We start from the raw sequence: 22,167 nt of genomic DNA, 5'->3' as shown, positions 1-22,167 counted from the left end.
CCTTATTAATTACGTTAATTAATTATTATCGTTCCATTTATAATATCACAAAAAAAAATTTATAATCAAGTATTTATACTTGCAAAATTTTTTTGTTAATTAGTTAAAATTAAAATAATAAATTCCGGATTCGATAGTGCCGCCATCTTGATTTCAACTTTCGAGTTTTTTCTAACGGTCGTAAATGGCGGCGATTCGTGCTGGCTGTCGTAGTTTTTATTTTATTGTATAATTCCGATCAATGCGCGGTAATTAATTATTATTTTTACTAAAGTAATTTTATAAAATTTTAATAAATAATCGAGAGTAATTTTTATAAAATTTTAATTTTTTTTTCTTTAAAATTAATTATGAATTGTCAATTTTTGGATTTCATTTTCGGGATTTTTCCAATAATTACTCCAATTATTCAATATTTTGTGTTTGAAAAATAATTTTTCGAACTGCTAAATAATTATATACTAATTTATTGATACTAAGCAATAGTAATTTATTTTATAAAGTCTCTATTTTAACTACCAGTGTTTGAATCGTTATAGTTCAATATGATTTGAAAGCTTTTTGATCGTGTTCCTGTTGTTTTACGCCAAGCATAACAAAGTGTCGGTATTTATAAGTGTCTGTTTGTGTTTTTTTTCTAATAAAAGTATTTTATTATTTACGTTAAAAGTCAATTTATAAATTTCACGGGTAAAAATTTATTCAAGTGCAAGTTTTAAGTGTTTAAAATAAAAAAATAATTTAATTGTGGCATGATTTATATCAGAATTGATAATAATCTAATTTCTCAGTGTTTTAAGTAAGTATTTTTTTTTATACTATTTTTTTTTCAACTAATTAATTCAATTTTTTTGTATGTTAGAAAATAATTCAAGAATCTGCATCAAGTATCCAGAGTCTAAATGACATGATGATCTTCATTGGTGAGTCAGATAATTTTATTAACCAAATTATAAAAAAAAAATAGGTATAAATAATTACACAATTTTAGAACATGATTAGTTATTTATTCAATAAGTTATTTGTCGCAAACATATTTCATTTTCATTTATTTATTATTTTTACAACGAGTATGAGAAATCGTGTGACAATTTTCTTAAATACACGATATTTCTCGGTCAAGAATCTAGACGTTTTCTATAAATTATGTTATCATCATAGTAATGACAATTATCATCATTATTATTTATATATTTATTCATATATTATAATATTTAATGTCGTAACTTCACTCCAGGAAGACGAGAACAGCGCACCGCACCGTCTTACAATATTCATTCATCCTCATTACCTATGCAATCAATTCAATCTATTAATTAATTATATTCACCAGCATCCCCGTGTACTTGACAGCGAGAATGTTTCCATGAACCAAAATTCCATTACATAATTCCATTGACAAATTAATTAAATACTCAAAAGTATTATCAGTTACAATAATACACAATTGTTGCTTCTTACAATTATTTTATGTATAATTCTTATGATTAATTTTATTAGACTTATTTACTGGGCGTACTAGCAGATGATACCGCCAAGTTTGGCGTAGGACTGCTACTACATGACCGACTTAGCAGTCTGTGCGGTTCAACAGTTAGAAAATTTAAGTCATTTGTTGGTTGTGCGTTCAGTATTTCCGGTTCAATTGGACTTGGACAGCGTCTATTATTACAATTTGATGCTGTTGTTCTAGACAGGGTGTGTAGAGGTATTTGATAGATTCTTAGTGGCTTTGAATCACCGTGCGAATCTGAAAAAATTATTTTGTTGTTGTAATGAGTCAATTTTTATTCTATTTTTGAATTTATGTAGTTTTTTAGGCAAAAATTATTAGACCGATGATTAAATTACTACTTTAGATAGTATTTTAGTACTCGATTAATTTTACTGAAATGTTAAATTTTTTTAACAAAATTCATAAAAAATAAGCCAATATTTTTTTTTTTCAAATTCAAATTAAAATTAGAAAAATTATAAGAGAAAATAATTTTTGGCCGTTTAAAATGAGATAATTAAAAAAAAAAAAAAATAACTAAAAAACTTACTAGATATACTATTTTGTGCAGAGGGTGGACTGTGACTTCTGTCATCTTTATCAGTCTTGGTATCAACACGTATCCTCTCGCATTTAGACGCCATAAACTCCGGTGCAGTTGTCGCAAAATAGGTGTCGTGCTTAGACGTTATGAGTGTTAGATTTGGCATATTTATTGTATGAACAAGATTACCATTAATGATTAAACGAATTTCCATAGTATCTGTTGTAAATGCAATAACATAAGGGAAGGCACACGCGACAGTAATTGGTACAGAATTCCAATTAAAATCAAACTCCGTCGACGCAGCAGTGTCTTCGGATAATTTTTGAAAATGACATGTATTATTGTAACACAATAACAACTCCGGTTCTTCGTCTTCGCACAAATCCAGTGCTGCGACGATGTGCGGTTTCATTGATGCCTCCATGTGCAGAGATTTAGTAGCTCCGTCAACAGATATTAATTCAAAATGATGCCGCAGCCCACAACAGAGCAACCACTCGTTGACTGATGTAGTACTTTCAATAATTGTTACCACTGACGGTGGCTCTGAGGCATTATATTCCTTTATGAAACGAAAGCCCTCAACCGTGTCGGTGTCTGTTGAAGAGCACCATGTTGTCCAGGCTGCGTTGTGCTTCCATTGGAGCAGGGTTAATTTTCTGCCCACTGCTATGCACTGAAAAAATTTTTTTTCATTTTAAAATTTAATTTAACTTCTTATTTATATTCAATTATTTTGGAAAAAACAATGTCTAATATTTTATTTTTAATTATTATTATATTTAAACTATTCTAATCAACAAAATTTAACTTTGAATAGGATAAATTTAATCGTTAAACATTAAATAATTTTTAGATAAAAAATAATTAAATTAAAATTTTAGTAATTGATTAATTTACTCTCACACATTTAATGTCAATTTTTTAACATATTAAAAAACAAATTTTTTTTTCAATTATTCTTTTCTTGATAAACTTTAATAAAAACAAAAATGTGCGAAATATGTGGATCGTAAAACTATACTAATATAAAAAATTCTTGAATTGATTTGGATAATAAATAATAACATAATTACCATTTTCAAATGAGAGCCACCGGGTCTAGTAATACTGTAAAGTTGACAACCACGAGTCCTTTCTAATTTCCTCTCTTTAATATGTGACCGCGTTCGTATGATTGTCGGACGGTTCGAAGTACTAGGATTAGAGTTGGTAGTCATCGTGAAATTAGACGAAAAGCTGCCGGCAATATCATCATCCTCTTCAAATGAATTGTAATTGATAGAGGTTGTATTGCTTTCTCCATTAAGCTCGCTCAATCGATATACATATACGTTGCTTTCTTTACCTTTGTCGCCAGTACGGAACAACAATATGCCATGTTGTTCCACAACATTTAATTGTTTAATCTGGACAGATTTATCGAAAAGTAGTCTATCGGGCAGCCTATCTGAAAAATGACCAGAAAAAATAATTAAAAACGAATGAAATAAAAACATCCACCGTTAAACGATCAAACATTTTTATTTTTAGCTTCACTTTGTAACACTAATTTTAAAATTCTTCCTCAAGCTCTTGCTCTCAATCAACTTTTTTTTTCTTTTTTTTTTTTATATATGTTTATAATAATAATTCTTAACTATTTTTATTTATAAGCGCTCTTACTCTCTACTAAACTAAGGATTAATCGACATTATAAATAATTATCTTACTACCTATTTACACGGATTATGAATAAGTGATTGAAGCTTTTAATTAATCAACCATTTTAATTCACTGCTTCAATAATTGATAATCTCCTTAGTTATTTATTTATTCATTTATTAATATCGTGATTAAATATACACTATTTTTATTTTAGAAACATAATACATTTTAATTTTCAGTCATTCGTTTCTTCTATTAAATATATTTATTTAATATACGCGATGAATTATTGTGAAATTGTAAAATTTATTTTTCAAACCCGATTAAAGCTTTAATTCCTACAAAAGAAAGTTTATATTAAATTCATATTATAAAAGAATTTACTTAAATCTGTAAAAATCAATTGAAAGCTTTGAATTTATGAATGATATATTTTTAAAATATTATTCCTGTTGATTTAATCCATTTAGAAAACAGTAAAAAAAATTTGAAATTATAAAAAATTTATTAATTAAAAAAAAAAAAATTACTAATTTCACGCGAATTAAATTAACACCAGAACTCTCAAATTAAAAACCGACAGCTTTAATTTTTCATCTACCGAATATTAAATAAAAAACAAATGCGATAATTTTAGTTAAAAATAAATAAAACACCAACCTTCTACAAGGAATGTTCCATTTTCAGAGGCTAAAATTAATTTGTTATCTGACCAAATGTCACCGCAAACCAACTCATGATGAAAGTCGGGATATATACAACGAGGCTCCCAGGGTCTTGGTTTAAGTGGTCCGACAGTTGCTAGAGATGTTGGTGCAAGTCCTCGAACGATTGCATCGAGTTTTAGATCCTGTCCAATTCTAACCATTTCCACAGATCGAGTCTCCTCCCTTCTGCGTCCTGCTGTTTCAACCACATCCGACAGTGCGCGTCGATTCAACATACTCTAAAAGCATCAGTAGGTGGTACCTTTTCATTATACAGAAACTACTTTACTTAATCAATAACAATAATAAAAATAAAAAGAAAAATAAAATAAAATAAAAAAAAAAAGTAATAATCATAATAGTAATAACATCAATACTAATGATAAAAATATACCGAGTAAATTTATTGAAGTACAGAGAATAGAATAAAATAGTGTAAAACCAGACGTTTTATATTTAATCATTAGATAAGACTTATCAAGCATCTGGACACTTTGTATACATATATAAAAAATATATATTTATAGTTTTTTTTAAATATTTATGATTATAATTATGATAAATATACTCTGTGTTTTTTAAAAATTAGGTCAGGTTATTTATCGCGTTTAAATACTTTGCTTAATTATCAGAGTAAGAATAAAGTTTATAATTAATTTTTTAAGGTTAAAGTTAATATACCAAGGGGTTAAAATACAATGTTTTATCTTACGTACGGAACTTACGTTCCCTTTACTGTCTTGGGTGTGCTCCTGGTACAAATCTCTAAGTAATGAGTCCAGTGTACGCTCGCGTTTCTGTGAAAATATCGGTGTATCAAATGTAGCCTTTTCCCCGTTAATCAGCTTTACGAGAAGAAATTCCCGAAAGGCGTACTGGTCCTCGAAAAGTGGAGGACACGGCAAACTTGGCCCAAACAGCGGCACGTTCTCGTCACAGTAGATGGCTATTTGCCAACCTTGCTCTACACTTGCCACTACTGCAAATACATCTGGAAAAGAAGAGATAAATAATCAAATAAATAGGACTTTTTTTTTTTAGAAGAGTGCTATCAAATATATTATTCTATCGCGTCTAAATCCGTAGTCTGAAATACTAATTTGAACATTTATTTTATTATTAAAAGTAACGTCGGATTTGTTTTTTTAATTTTTAATAAATATTCTGAGTGTACTCACGTGTAAATTGACTTTTTATGCAATTGGGATTAAAAGTCTCTAGTAGAGTGGGATCGTCGGTGTAAATAATGTTTACAATGTCATTTCCGATGTGTCTTTTGCGCTCTAATTGCTGAGGATTGTCTTTAGAGTGAGGCAATATTGTGCTAACGTGATACATAACTTCATGACCTGCGTAGACAGTGTAAATACTCTCTTTTCCCGTCATATCACCTGGCAAATTAAATAAAATTGAGTTATTATTATTTTTATTTAAAAAAATTTCTTTCGTCGTTTTGCCTCTGACTACGAGTATCAAGTACACTTAATCTCAGCTTTTAAGGTCTAAGTATTTGACGATGAATAAAATACATCAGAAAAAATTCATTTCAGTTTAAATTTAACGCCCACCTTTGACATCCAGACCACCTCTGTACTTGTCCCAACCCTTGAGGCGAATTCGTTCGCCGAGAATCTCTAAGAACCTCTCGAACCCAGGACTTGCCTTCTCTGTTGAGGATAGAGATAATAAAAAACATAAAAATCGATCGATTAGTCCCTTTTTTATCCAAAGTTTTTACTACATTGTAAAGAAATTCTCATTTTTTTTATATTACTCTTGAGGTCTGTACTCTTACCATTAGAAAGCATCTCGTCGTCGGTCGTCTGGCCCTCCCGGGCGTATATAACACCAAATTTAAAATTTACTGAGCCCTCTTGCTCCTCCAGTGACAAAAGATCCTGTTGAATCAGTGAATTTTAATATATTATGGATACTTTATGCCGGGTAGAGAATGTCATACATAAAATGTTCTCCAAGGACTATATATACACAGATGTATACTTACTTTTTGAATCTCTGGAGCGAAGATCTCGCGTGGCGCTTTATCAAATTTTTCTATTCCAAAAAAATTGCTGCAAAGACAGAAAATAATCATGTCAATATTTTTTGCTTAAATTTTTTTTTTGGTAAAAAATTCTATATTTTGTTTAAAAAAATTGGTTTTTTCTTTTTACCTTAAAATTTGTTTAGCAGTCATCGATTTGTTGGACGAACATGGCAATGCAATTTTTTGCGTTCCCTGTTGGGAAATTAAATGAAGCCAATGGTTTAATAATTACTTGTTTTTAATTAATTAAAATTAATAATAATAATAATAATAAACAAGTTAATATTATGAGAACTCACAGTTCGTCTCCAGAGGATGACTCTAATATATTGTGGCACACATTGATCACCACCGTCATTCTGGACGACTGACAAAAAGAGTGGATTTCTCTCGTGGTCTGATGCTACGTAATTCTGATGAACTTTATCGTTAACATTGCCGTCGACAATCCGCCATCGGATAAAGTTTTAAAATCAAAACCAAGACCAAGAAGACGAGTAACAAAATGAGTAAAACATAATTTACAGATGTATAAAATTATAAAGTTTTAGCAAAAGTTTGTTAGCGTTAAATTATTTAAAACTCAATACTCACGTTTGCCAAGGAAATATTTGAAGTACCAACGTGTCTGGTTTTCCGGATTCTCGAGCACTGGAGTGCTGGGTGACCCGAACATCTGATGGAACATTTCAATACAAACTTTCAGCGGTGATTTGCATTTTATATTTTAATATTTACTTTTCCTGTTATCGATTTTAGTAGCTAATCTAAATTTTACGTTTTTATTTATTCGTTCAATTTATTACGTGTATAAATGTTCACGATGGAAAAGACCTTTCGAAATTCAACGTTTTAGAATTTATACTTCAAATTGGTGGAGCGTTTATTTGATTGCTAATCAGCTTATTACAGAAAATTCAATTTCCACCAGACCTCATAATTTTTTTTTTTATATTTCATTAAATACTTTATCCAAAATCTCAATTTTAAATTTAGAAAATCAATTCAAAATTTTCGTTACGAATTTACTGATACTTTTTATAAAAAGTACTTTTTTTTTTTATACATGTGTGGGTATGTAACAGGGCGTGAATTGATCTGCAAAAATCATAAATGTCAATAAATTTGACATTTTCATAAAGAAAATGTAAAAAATATCCCTGATATCTCTAAAGATGTTGATCATACTATATTTTCATCACTTGAAATAATTTGAATTTTTTTTCCATCAATTTTGCATATCTTTTACCTTTCAAAAAACAGAAAATTCACTTAACCAAAAATTCTAAACATCTTGAGTCATAATCGCAATAAATAATTTGTATCGATTTATATTAAAAACAAAAAAAAATATAACAATATTAAAATTCATACCTCTTCTTTTTCGCCAGGCGAGTCGCCATTCTCCACGCGAAATCTTCGTCCATTCTCTATGCCGTCTTGTTCGATTTGCGGCAGCTGTTGAAAAGGATATTAAATCTTAACTTTTAAATCCTATTATAACATTTTTTATAAAATTAAAAACAGAAAATCACCATTTCCACGCTTCCGTAACATCTTCTTGACAAGACACCGCGTCTTGATGTTGTGTCTGTCGAGGATCTGTAAAAAAAATGATAACTATTAGTTGCTTAATCGCCGGTATATCCGAGCATCTTATCAAATATTGTATATTCCTTATCAGTGCCTAGCTCACAAATAAATAGGTCACAAAAATCTGTGTAAAAGTTATCCCGAGTAGCTCTGCCAAATATCTGGGATACTCGGGGTCAATATCTTCGCGTTTATTGAGGTGAAACGGGTGAAACTTTACATTTTATTGTTAGTTTCTTTAAGTTTCAGTTTCAGTTTTAGTTTGAGTTATGTCATTTCGGGTTAGGTCATACTCGTAGCAGTAGCAATAGTAATAATAATGAACTTTTTCAATTTTCTTCTCAGAAATATTACTTTTTATCTGAATTGTTTTAAGAAGTTGTTTGTGTTGCAGTAAAAAAAATTAATATCATAAGTACAACTTATGCAAATTTTTTTTATTTCTAATCCAATTAAAAGAAAGGAAAAAATTTTATTTGTCTGACCGTAAAAGTTATTTCAACTTTACTAAGTTGACTCTAATTTTAGACAGCTATAAAATTATTGATTTATTTTAATGAACACCAGTTGAGAGTAGAAACTTTTTTAGCAAGAAAATATTTTTCTGTCTTTAATAAGATAATTTGTTAAATAAAAGTACAATGCTTTTTTATGATGTTAGTAATTATTTTTACACCAACTTTTAATAACTTTTGAGTTTAAATTCATGACTGTGAGTAAAAAAAGATGTTTAAGTACTTTTGATAAAACAATACGAACGTTCTCATTCGTAATCAGAAAACGTTTTAAATAATTCGAAGATCATTGACCCCAATTCTATTAAGGATCGATTAAATCCTTTCCAAGATATTTAATTATAAAATTACGAAATTCCATTATCAAGCGCTTAATTAATTTTATCCGTGATAATAATAAATAATTAAAAATTACTCAGCTGTTCTTCATTAATAATTATCATTTATAACAATTATAATAACAACAATTATTATTGTTATTATTATTTTTATGCTCCGATAAATATGACAGTACATTTACAATTTATTGTAAATTTATTTACAATTTATTGCCAGGTCTCGGACTGTCATATTCAATTAAAATAGCCTTTGAATGTTACTGTCCACATTGTACATTTCTCCACGGTTATTAATTTATCATTTTCAATCCCTGGTTTTTGTAACTCTTATTTATTACTACTATTTTTTTTACATCTCTTAACAACTTATTTAGGTTAATGAGAACTCTATTGAGGTCATATTCTTCTGTGGTACATGACACACAGTCGTGAAAAAGCAAATGAACTTTAGCATAATTTAGAGTATTGATTTTTATGTTACAACCTCTGGTCTCTGGTTAGAAAAATTGTCATTTATTTTCGAGAGGTTAAATAAACCTCGAAAATTTTTTAAATCAAATAATTGTTGAAAAATAAAAATTAGATTGATTCTTTTAAATTATTTTTAATAGAAAAATAATATTTCCATATTCAATGTAAATAAAGTTGATGTCTCTTTTATTTTCATGAATTTTTTTGTTTAATTAAAATAGTTTTTTTTCTTCTTAGACTAAATTTGATGTCAAATATTTACTTGTGCGTAATAATAATATTTAAAGTATTAAAAAAAAATTATCTTAATTAATAGAATTTTTTATCAAAAATTTTTCAATTTTTTAAAAGAATTTCGAGTTTTTATTTCTTGTCTCTAATCAAATCACAAAAAATTATGTAATAACAAATAATAACAGTTCTATTTACTGTATTACAAAATGGTTTAATTGCTCAAACGTAATTGCAATACATTGATTCAAAGTTTAAAATGATGGACAAATTGATTTTCATTCATCCCATTTAACGATAATATAATAACCAAGAATAATCCTGGATTTGAAAAGCCCGTATTATTAAATATCCTCTATACTACATCTACATATTCACATATATATATTTACACAAATGCAGAGAGCAAGAAGCATCAAATAGTGTAGTGTGCATTCAAGAGACTGAATAATAATGTATAGAATCTGGACAATAGAAGTAATTTCAATGAACCTGCTATTTTTTCACCTTTTATTTGTATTCGTATTTCTATTTCTATTCCATTACACCATTTACACCTTTCGAACTTTATAACAATAAAGAACCTACACATGATGACTGGCTCGTCGATGAAGGTGTCTTAGTTGTGATGAAGTCAAGACCGGCATGCAAACCGATCTAGATCGATCGCGAACGATTCTCGGGGAAGTAATATCTTCGTCACTCTCACGGTCGCTGGTACATGGACTGACATTGTTTCCACTTTCACGGCTTCTACGCCGCTCATTTAATGACGATACTGATGACGATGTTGTGCTTCCAACTTGTACTTGGCTGGATAATATTGTCGGGGCTGGAGACGGTGGCGTTGAACTTGTGTTATTGCTTCCAGATGAGTTTGATGTTAATGACAAACCTCGTAATCGCGTTACTAACTTCATGTCTAAACTCAGCATCACTTTTCAAACAAACAATCGTTTTTCACTTTCTCATTTTTTTATGATAAATCTTTTGCTGATAATTCATTGTTATTAATATTATATCATCTCCCGTAAATTAATTACGAAAATTGATAACGTGCCTCGGAGAAAAACGAATTCAAAGATTTAATTAGTCATCTTTGTATCGTGAGAAAAATCAAAAAAATATTTTTGGTAATATTTTATCTTACAAAAAAAAAAATTGACGGATTTTAAATCTCAAATTTATTTTTATTCATTTAAATATGAAACATTTATCAATAATGTTTCATTCAGTGATACCTGAATTCCTACAATTACATTAAAAAATCTATAGTAATAGATAAATTTTATCAGCAAAAGAATAATCTCCAAAAATATTATTAAAAGATAAAAAAATGTCAACAATAAATATTCGAATAATATTCAATATTTAATGGCTTTGAAATAAATTGTCAGATTGTATAGAACGGAAACATATTTAGGTCGCATATTGCGTTTTTGTTAATTGTTTGAGTTCACGTCAAGGGTGATTTATCTTTGAATATTTTTTTTTTTAATTTTCGTACAGTACAATCCACTCGCATGAATTAAGCTTGGTGTAAACTACGGTATTCTTTATTAACGCTATTTTATGGAAGGGACTCGCACATGTAGAAACGGCTATCTTTTGTCCTTGATATTTGATATCGGGTAATAGATTGTAGTGCTTTCGATTGAGTAAAACTGAATAGAACAGACCCAACTGTGACTCAAAATTGGGTGTACACAAATCGACGTGACTATCCTCATGCCGGCACTCATTTATTTCTCTTCCGCTCTGTTTCGCTCTACTAAATCACTGATAGTTACTTCTATAACTATATAGACACATATTCAATACACAATATATGGTATATAATATATAATATAATTTGGGATAGAATATGCATTTAGCCATTATGTGTGCAAATAGCCAGTTTGAGAACATACATATAGATCGGATATGTCTTCGCATTAAATTATATTGGCTGATCACCATTATCATCGGCACGAGCATAATCGCGGTCGACTGTATGCTTATACAGCTGCGGTGTTGACCTCACGGGATCAATTATCTTGTAAAGATCAATCGAACATCATTACTAGTAGGACCTCATGCTAATAGCTGTTGTTCGCTCAATTTATCGCGCTGTTTTCATTCTTCTTGATTATAATTATGAAAATAAGTTATGTCAGAATTAAATTTCAATCAATTTTTATTAATCCTGGTGGAACATTTTACACAAAAAAAAAATTTTTTTTTGAAACTAAAATCTTTTTTGAAAAATATAATTTTCTCAAATTAACAATATTTTTGTTTTTGTTTAAGTTTTTTCATTAAAAATAGTGAAAAAAATTTTTTTTCATCCATAATCATTCTAAAATATATTAGAGGTTTATTTTTAATGAAATGTAAGTTCTTTTGTTTGTTCTATTATTATTATTATAAACTACTTCGTTGAATTAATAAAATTTTTGAATAGCGAATTTTTGCTTTTCGTCATCAATTTTTTTTTCTTCTAGAGTCGCAAATGAATTTTTTGAATTATTTCTAAGAAATAGTAGAACTTTAAAAAGATTTTTCTTGAATCAAGAAGTTTTATATCAAATGAAAGTAATTCATTTTATTTTATTATTTACGTAAAGTATTAAAGATGTACTTCTTAACAGTTTATCGATTTTAAAAGCAAGTTATTCATTTATTGAATATAAAAGTATATGCAGACTTTATTTTATTGCTATTGGAATTATCTGGTCTATAATATGTTTCAAAATAATCTTTTTATTTAAATACTATTTTATTATAACTGACAGTTTTATTGAATCTGAGCAATTTGAGTATTGGTATTAAATTAAGACAATTATTAAAAATTAGATTTATTCAAAAAAGTTTTGAAGCGTTTATGAAATATTTAAAATGAATAAATTAAAAAAATTGAACAGTACTTAGATTTTAAAATATTTTCAATGATTTTTAAATTAAATTTTCTGCAAAAGTAGGTTACTTGATTTTATTGTGATTTTACAATGAAAAGTAAACGAGTTAAAAAATAAATATTATAAATTATGAATTAATCATAAAGAAATCTGACATTAGCGTGTGGCTTTTAATCTTATTTATATACTTAACGGTAAAGAATTATAGCCATTGTGAGTCCGGAACAGAAATATAAATTCAAGAAAAATACTTCTCCGCATTATTTTGATTGAATAATCTATTTTCAGTTATTTAATTTGTCCTTACGTCTATATTTGATTCAAATCTCGCGAAACGACAGAAAGTAATAAATTTTAGAAAAAAGGAGAAAAATAAAATATAAAAATTGATTTAGACCAGAAGTGAAGCCTGATTGTACTTCCGATATCCTCATTTATTTTTATCCAGCGGCCTAAGTTTTTCAAACTCCTCGAGTGGATTAATCAATAACCTTTAATTTTGATAATCATTAAAAACTAATGCGCGTTAAAACAAAGCTCTTACAATTTATCGATCAAACCTTTATCGTCGGAAGTTAAAAAAAAATGAATGAATGATTCACTAAAGTTGATAAAAATCTGAGGTCAAGACTCTCGTCCTCGTAGATTCAATAATCCCGTGTCAGTGTTTTGTTGTTGTTGTTTTCGTTGTTGAATATTTAATATTAAAATCGCGACTTTTCAGCTCGGATCGAGATAAAATTCTCTGTTTTTTAATTTCACTAGAAAACACTCAAACTCTAACGTTAATTCCCTTTGAAAGGGTTAATCTCTGCGACGCAGACCGTAGACCGAGCTGGCACTTTACTAGTGTAGTTTAGGGACTACAATTGTGTTATATAATACATACATACATACAGAACTACTGTACTTCACTACTACTGTCTATCTACTAGTCTCTAGTCTGGTGTAATTCTGGGATTATCGTAAAACTTAAGCTGCCTAGACAGTAGTCGGGCTACTATGGGCTTTTATCTATCTCACAACTGCTGATAATTTACTTCCCTATACAATATATCTCATATCTCTTTCACATTTTTTTATCATCCTCATTATCATAATCTTACCTCTATTCACTCTTATCTTTTTTGTTAATTTTTACTCTATTCAATATTTGAACTCTTTGTTTATGAAGATTTTTAGATTTCATTCGAATCTGTTCTAGTTTTACCTTAAAAATTTTTATTCATATATTTTATGGATTTAAATTATTTATCTATTGAAAATTAGAAATATTTTTTTCGAACAAAAAGTATTTTATTTAATTTATTATTGACTAAACTCCAAACTTTGGTAATTTCAATATTTTGCGAGCAAACTTTAATTTTCTACAAATTTACTTTGATGACTTTGATTTATATCGAACTTTATAGACAGAATCGTGCAAAGTGAATATACTAAAATTTAATTGATATAATAAAAAAAACTTTGTGCTAAAAAAAAATGGCCTTGATGGAGCATAAGCTTCAAGGCTATCACATAAAAAATAAATAATACCAAGGGATAGACTTGAAAGGTGTCAAAAAGATTTTGCTGGTCCTTTTTCTATGACACAGTTTTTTTTTGTTTCTATGCTTTTTAATCTCATAATTTAGTTCAGTAAAAAAACACTCTTTTTTTAAAACCAATCCATTTTTAATAGCAAATTTTTCCATTTATATAAATTTTCAATAAGAATAATTTGAAATAAAAATTTCAAATAAATTTGATGATAAATTTTTTTACATACGAAATGTTGATCTACGTAATTAGCTGATTATACAATTTTTTTAAACTTGACTTGATCCACTTCATTATTCATATTCTTCAAAATTAAATTTTATAAATTATGACTTCTGAAATTAAAAATGACCGTTTTTCCCTCGAAAACAATTATATTCAAATCTAACTCGACATAGTCCTTGAATATTAGTCATAAGAATGATTATTCAATAATCCAATTATCTAATAGCGAATTAGTTGATTCAACCGCTTATCAAAATTAATTAATCTCATCGCGCCTGAATTTCAATTAATTTTTTTTTGTAATAATTAATTAAATTTAATTATATCTAAACAGCGAATTAAACAATACCGAATTATAATTCTTACCACAAGAGACTCTGACATTGACAAAAACATAACCGTATAAATTATTTAAAATAAAAAAATATTTGTGAAAAAATCACCCTGGTTGAAATATAAATATTTATTAAAACTTTTAAATATAAACAATAATTACAGTCTTGTCGTGGATCATAACTAGTTAGTTATTGTTATTATTATTGTTATTGATACGATATTTACAAGGATCACGAGATGACAAGTTAATAATTAAATATCTCAATGCTTGATTAAGTGTTACAACACGTTGTGCTTGATATAACACGTTGATAATGACAACAGAGTAACTAGATCGTGGCCCGAATAGAATACGTTCACGAGACAAGAAGTAAGTGAGAAGGCTGTATAGCACCACGCCGCACGGACTCCCAACCCCTACTGAGCGGCAACCCCGATTCTGCTGGCACCCCTGTGCTTCATACTCTTCAACCACCAACATATATACCCGCTCTACCACCAACATTATGTGCATGTGTGTGTATGTGTGTCTATATTCAATGTATACATTTATTTAGTGTAGGTGGTGAAGGAAGAGTAAAACTAAAGTAAAGGGTATATCACTAAAACGCGATTGTCTACTTACTCAAGATGTTACTTTATGAGTTAGCCCCTTTTATTTCTTTCGCCACAACGTCTATCCTCTGCTCTCTCTACGTACATGACAAGACACATAAAGACGCGAATCCTCTTATTTACGCACATACCAATCACAATTGTACATGTGCTTGTTTGCTATCTGTGTGGGCAGTACTCATATGAGTAAGAGTATGAGTATGAGGGAAAAAGTTTAAAAAGTGTTGTACAACTGCTGTCGCTAAACCTTAGCCAAGTTCACTGACTTTACGACCTAGTACACCGTTTTATTTTGTCGTTTTAAAATACGGTATTAATGTATAATAGTACTTTTCTATGCTTTTTATTTATAATCCAATCATCCGTCACTGTCTTCTCCGTTGCTGAATGTTTTCATTTCATATTTTTAACATTTAATTTATAATTTACATGTTTTATAACTTTGTTTGCATTATCGGCTTGTGGAAAACTTTATAATTGCATTTATTTTTTTGGTGGTTTTTAACGACTTTAACCGTGAGGATTAGTGGTTGACAAATATTTTATTTTTTTTATTAATTTAATTATATAGGTATTATGTAAAGAATATGCGACGTGGATAAATAAAATTTATAAATCATTGAAAGATTATTGATAAATTAAAAAATGTTCTCGTGAGTTTCGAATAAATTTCGTGAGAATTTTTAAATTAGCAATTATTGGAATCTTGTGTAGCACGTGAACGATCTTAACGTCGTTTAAATTTAAGAAACAGTACTTGAGACTTTTACTAGATAATAATAATTATTATTTAAAGTTTCATAATTTCACGACATTTTAAAGCTTTAAATTTAATTGTAATTTACAAGTTCCCTACAATTTAGCAGAATTTTTGACGCTAGACTTTTTCTTAAAGTTAAAAAATTTATTTTACTCTAAAACATTTCATTCGAATTTGATCATTCAGTCACTAGAATTCAATTTATAAAAAAAATAAAAAACTAGAAAAATAAAAAAAAAAAATTACCTGCTCAAGAAATATTGATCATCTCAATCTTTTTTTTTACGCAATCTCATCATTTTTTACCCACAACAAAATTATTTAAATATAAACCAGAGTAATTTTAGCCTATTGGGATAATTTTCTACCCCAAAATGGCATTATGGAGTTGGCCCCACCGTTTGTTGATTACAAGAATGATACGAGAAAAATAATTCATGTCATGCTTAAATATTACACATTTTTTCGTGGGCTACCCTCAACAGCTTAAATATTTTATCTCCTATCATAGAATTTACATATTAAGGGACAAAATCACAAAGAATACAAAGTTATTTTTTAATATTCAACATTTCGTCAACTTAAAAACTTAAAATTAAATTTATTTGAAAAGTCTGACAAACTGCAATTAGAAAAAAGTTTCTTTGGCAAAAAAAAAAAAATGTTTCCATTGAAACTTTTGTTCTAACTTTTATATTTTTTCAATGAAGTAACGGTATGTTTGATACGTAATATAAATACAAAAAAAAGAAAAAAAAATGTAAATTCTCGGTGGGATGTCTGTGGTAGACTTTAGAAATTACATGATGCGAAATGGTAAAACAAGAGTATCAAAGTAATACCCGGTTAAGATGGTGTGCGACGCCCGGATGGCGCGTTGCATTCATGCTCTTACCCCTCTAACCCTTTCGACTATTCTGGCGTCCCGACGCCGGGTGCATCGGCATCACCGCGTAATACATACATATATACCTAATCGCACGATACTCGGCGCGAATACACACCTACCACCCGGTGCTTATGTACATCCTTGTGGATATGTATGTGTATGTATGTACATACCGTGTACACATTCACACGCGGTTACATATCTAGAGTAGAGAGTTAACAGTGTAGGTAGGTAGATATTGTAGTATGTAGTATATAGCATGTAGAGAGTAATGCCCGTGAGCCCGTATCGACCTACGCTCGACCCGTATTCCCGCCATGGACCCTCTTTTTCGTTTATCTCTGCGTATATCACCACACTGCAGTCATAAGTATGGGCCCTTTACTTTACTTTACTTTATTCGCGGTTACTTACTGTTATCTACTATATAATACCGCTACTAGTTTATTAGACATACTCGCAAGTATTATTCATTTAAATTACTTAATCCACTACTATCACTATGCTACTTTATAATATCAACTACGCTGTTGGAAACTTTTGGTTTAAATAACTCTGGTCTGGTATTTTAATGAGAAAATAAAATTGTAAGTCAGAAATTTTTTGGTAGTCTTGAAAAATTGGGAGACAAAAATTGATTTTTTTTTTTTTTATTAAGTAAAAGATTTTTGACGTGACAAGAATGAGTAAATTTTTGATTGATGATTTTTGGCAAAGTAGATAAATTTTTAATTTTTTACAAAAATTATTTTTAATAAAACTTAATTTTTGAAATCAAGAATGTGCTTTTTTTAGTAAAGTTATAAACTCATAATTGATATTGCCATTTAGTATTTACTTTGTCTGGTTATATGGTTATTTTTAGGGTTTATGACTTGTTTTGTCTGCATCGAACTGTAAAAATTCTTGGCGAAAGTATAAATTCATAATTTATGATTTAGTTTGTTTAAAATCGTCAGCACTAAAAATTCTAGGTTGCAAGTTTTTTATTTTTTTCAATTTAATGTCCAAAAATTATATTTTAATACAGAGTATTTATAAAATATTAATTGAACTTCGCAGACGATTTACTATTTCAAATTAAAACATATGATAAAAATTAAAAGTACAAAAAGTTTTAAAATTTCACAATTCATTCAATCTGAAGAAACTTTGCTTTGAAGGATAACTTTATAGTATTCAGAAAATGAAATAAATAATTTCATTGTATCTACAATCAAAGGCTAAAATTATTTTTTTACATTTTCTAGCATTTCTAATCTCTATTAAAAATCTAATGTTTTTAATACTAGTAGCAATAATTTATCAAAATTTACTAAAATAATTCTTTAATTTAAAAATATTTATTATTCAAATTGTTCAAGAATGTTTGTTTAATTAATTAAAAACAAGTGTTTTTAAAACAAAATCAATTGAAATTTCCCAACATTTCAAACAGTGTAGTACTATTACTATTATAATTATAAATGTACTAAATTTACAATTTCATAACACCGATGACAGCTATTATTCATTTTATTTCAACTTAAACTTTCTAATAATTTACTCGGCTGTACATCCGCTAAAACTTTGTTTCAAATAATATTTATTTGTTTCAAGTGTAAATATTAATTAAATTGTTAAAACTCTATAATAAACCGCAAGTACTAAATTTCATTAAAAATTTTTATTTTTTTTTTTTACTGAAAAAACCTTGTTAAAAATAATAATTAGTGCACACGTTTCCATTCTTTCATCCGCTTTAATTTTTTTTATCTCAATTGACATTTCTTTTTTTTTTACCACAAAATTATTCCCATACATTTTTTTTTTTCAAAAATAAATTTGGAGTAAAAATTGCATTAATACAAAAATTATAATACCACAATTGAAGTAATGAAGAAATACATTATTCTATTTAAAGTTAAAATAGATCACTCGCTCATTGCCTAGGTCACTTGCATGATCTCATAAGACGTGAATAAACCCATTTAGAAAAAAATAAAAATACAAGTAATTAAAATACACAAATACGGCTAAATATAATTAAAGATATATATGTATAATTTTTTATTAATTAATTAATGACCAATAAAAAATATCACTAATGATTTTATCGACTTTCACTTGGCCAAAAATAAATACGAGATTCGGTATCAAGACATAGACAATAAAAATGAATATAAATGAGAATAAACTAGTATTTTATTTATATTATTGTCCCTCGAGCACGTTAGTCGTGAGACGAACGACACGCGACTGACTCGTATTACATCGCGACTAGTGTCACGTTATATTACCTACACTGTGCAACGATCCCATTACATACACATGTATAAACTACTTACTACGTACTCATCTAATATAACAGTGTAAACTCTTACACTTGTACATCATGTCATCATATTATTGTATGTTAGACGTTATATGTTATGTATGTATCATTGTACTTATAGTTTATATTTGTACAAGAAAGTACATAATAACAAGCAAGGATAAACACCGCTTTACCAACAAGTGTGTAAACATTATTTAACTATTTCTATTTATCCCGATAATTTAATGTAGTGTTTTTCAAGGTCTATCTATCATTTAAATAGTATAAAATTAATCTCTGTAATGTTAATCGTTATTATTTATTTCACTTATCTACTCGATTTAATCAATAAGATTTATAACTATCAATAATTTATTGGCTTAGTATTATATGTTGATTTATTTAAATGTTATTATCTCACGAGTGATCTAAATTTTATTTATATTTTTTTATCAAGTGTTTATTTTATCACAGTCGATATTATATCGCGCGATTATTCATCTGATATAGATGTGAGCAGAGGCGCGGATATCTAGAGCCGATAAGGTCGCTCTTCTATGTACCCTTCATTGTCGGATATCGAAAGAGGATCCCAGTTAGCACAAGCGAAACGAAGTTCACGTAAACCTGCGGCCGGAATTTGAGGTAAAGTTTACTCTAACAGTAGAGCAACAGTTATACTTATAACTGTTGACGTGAAGTTAACGATAACTTTCTGCAACTTCGCATTAACTTTGAGCGAACTTTTCGGAAAATTCCGGCAATAGATTTACGCTAACTTGATGCGTAAGTTAAAGTCAAGTTACGTGAAACTGTTGCAAATGCAAAGGTTGACGCGAAGTTAACAAAAAGTTGACGTCAACCATTGAACATCAACTTAGTTGATGGTCAACCTGTGCTAACTGGGATTATCCCTTATTTTTTTACTTCTGTTATCGACAGCTGAAGAATTTATGTCCTTGTTTTTTTTTTTTAATTTTTGTTGGAACAAAATAATAAATTTTACGCGTGAAAAATGAACGCAAAAATGGAATGCGGAAGTTTAAAATTTTAATTCTAATTTTAGATAAAATATTAGAGATAAAGGTAAGAAAAAATAGCGAGTAACTTTAGTAAGGGATTTAATTAAGAAATTACTCTTATCAATTTTGATGTGTTTTTTTTTATGTTTTAGATACAATTGAAGTTTTTAGAGTTCGTGTTTTAAAATGTTTTTAAGAGTAAAATAGAGCTGTAGAATTTATGATTGTTCGAAACTTCAAATTATTCAAATCTTTTGACGTAATCAAAAGTTTTGAATTATTCGATACTTGACTCGAAAGGAAATTATAAATTTTGATAAAAAAATTGACTTGTTGACGAGTTAAAAAAAAAAATAAAGACAATGATAATGAATAAAATATATAGGACGGGTAAAATAAATAGAGAAGGTGTGAAATGTGTACTGTAAGGAAACAAGTTTCATCAATATATATATACATACAACCCAACAACTGGTATCGATACAAAACTTTTGTGAGCTACAATTATGTCATTGCTGTTTGCTGGTACGATAATTAATTGTCGTTACAAGAACAGTTGTTAAATTTAAGTAGTAGATTGTAGTAAATTACTTAAGAACGGGAGCATAAAATGTAAGTATAAATAATTAGAATAATAAGAAATGGAAAAAAACAAAATGATTATTTGATGAAATCATAATGGGAGTCCTATATATTGTTATTTATAAGAAAGAAGGTGGATGAAAAGAGACTAAGAGAGTTTTTGTGTTTGATGTATATCCTTAATGTCGTGACGTTTTAATTATTATTCGTAATTAGTCCTCAGAAGTAACTGTGAGTCGTGGTACTGTTGATGTTAATGTTTTAGTTTTTTCCTTACGCAATTAATTATCAAGGCGGTGTGGTAGTACCGGGTGGGCTATGCGAGGGACAACTTGAAAAAAGAGGTTGTTTGACGTAAACGGAAATACTCTATATGTAAATCTGATGTAATCAGTAGCTGGTCGTACCTTAAATTGAGTTGGTAATACTTGATTAAATTTTTTTACAACTCTTTTTCAGTGCTACTAAATATAGGTCGATTGGTATTGAAGATTTTAATTATTTCGATGGCTAGATGAGTTCTTTATTAGTATTTCTGACGTTTATTTAGAAGAAATGATTATTGACGTTTGATAGAAATTAATTGAATTATAAAATTAAATTTTACTGAGAGGAAATTTTTTTCTGCAGAAGTTTTAGAGGGAAAAATTTCGGAAATTGATCATTTTTTTTCTTATACCTTGCAAAAAATTGAACTTATAAATTTTTCTCAAGCCAAACAAAATTAATAATTCCGTAATTAAAAATTAATTAAATTCTTTTCAAAGAAACTTTTTACCTATCACTCTTGTTCGCAAAAATATATTCCTACACTTAAACACTAACAAAATTCCAACATCAGGTCCGTCGCAAAAAAAAAAAATCAATAGAATAATTAGAATAACACATTTCAACGCGCCACATTTTAAAAAAATTGCGATAAAACATAAAAGATAACGGTAATTATAAATGCTCAGCGTGTTCACCAGTCACGTACCAAAGATTATACTTTATCTACCAGCAAACCAGAATCGAATTTAAATAGATTAAAAACAACAAATAAAATCGAATAAAACTGAACCAGATCAAATGACCAACTTCCTTATTATTTAATCAATTATCTAAATGACCAGCATCCCTAATGTGATAAATAACACTAAACACAATCATCGTGAGCAACCCGTATCAGCATCACGTCACATGAGGATTCCCAACAAACAGAGTAGCGCCATAAACGTATAGTACAAATACGTAATTTGTGCAACAGTGATTACTGATTCGAGGCTTTTCAGTCTTAGTGAATGGATGCGAGTATGAGGCAAGAAGATAGTGACTATGACGTGCTAACTCACTATATATGGTTAAATTAGTATGGTACCTCACACTGACATACACACGGATTTAGACTTATCTGTTCACATTTTAGTTGTACAATG

At 28.6% G+C, this 22,167-nt stretch overlaps 1 protein-coding gene across 8 annotated transcripts in view; it reads right to left on the bottom strand.

Annotated features, from left to right (window-relative positions):
• Positions 1–985: 985 nt before the first annotated feature.
• LOC141536157 (GTPase-activating Rap/Ran-GAP domain-like protein 3) overlaps positions 986–22,167 on the bottom strand; it is a 31,272-nt gene continuing 10,090 nt past the window's right edge. The window contains exons 1-16 of one of the 8 annotated variants that reach the window (XM_074256482.1): positions 18,715–19,065; positions 10,180–10,528; positions 7,979–8,045; positions 7,818–7,901; positions 7,038–7,119; positions 6,743–6,864; positions 6,571–6,635; positions 6,402–6,468; positions 6,192–6,294; positions 5,965–6,063; positions 5,575–5,787; positions 5,113–5,387; positions 4,350–4,635; positions 3,119–3,492; positions 2,046–2,718; positions 986–1,750 (exon numbers count right to left, since the gene is read on the bottom strand). In XM_074256482.1, the coding sequence (XP_074112583.1) occupies positions 1,503–1,750; positions 2,046–2,718; positions 3,119–3,492; positions 4,350–4,635; positions 5,113–5,387; positions 5,575–5,787; positions 5,965–6,063; positions 6,192–6,294; positions 6,402–6,468; positions 6,571–6,635; positions 6,743–6,864; positions 7,038–7,119; positions 7,818–7,901; positions 7,979–8,045; positions 10,180–10,526 (3,105 nt within the window). In that variant the 5' untranslated portion in view covers positions 10,527–10,528; positions 18,715–19,065 and the 3' untranslated portion in view covers positions 986–1,502. Of the gene's footprint in view, positions 1,751–2,045; positions 2,719–3,118; positions 3,493–4,349; positions 4,636–5,112; positions 5,388–5,574; positions 5,788–5,964; positions 6,064–6,191; positions 6,295–6,401; positions 6,469–6,570; positions 6,636–6,742; positions 6,865–7,037; positions 7,120–7,817; positions 7,902–7,978; positions 8,046–10,179; positions 10,729–13,048; positions 13,466–14,813; positions 15,189–16,209; positions 16,414–17,266; positions 17,283–18,714; positions 19,066–22,167 lie in introns of those variants that run through there. The other 7 variants (XM_074256479.1, XM_074256483.1, XM_074256478.1 and 4 more) reach the window with 7 other exon arrangements.

This window comes from Cotesia typhae, unplaced genomic scaffold, assembly GCF_013202065.1.
Source record: "Cotesia typhae breed Kobodo isofemale line unplaced genomic scaffold, CoteBio_Ctyphae scaffold_152, whole genome shotgun sequence".
NCBI classification, from domain to species: domain Eukaryota; kingdom Metazoa; phylum Arthropoda; class Insecta; order Hymenoptera; family Braconidae; genus Cotesia; species Cotesia typhae.
This window is presented reverse-complemented; position numbering and strand designations above follow the sequence as displayed.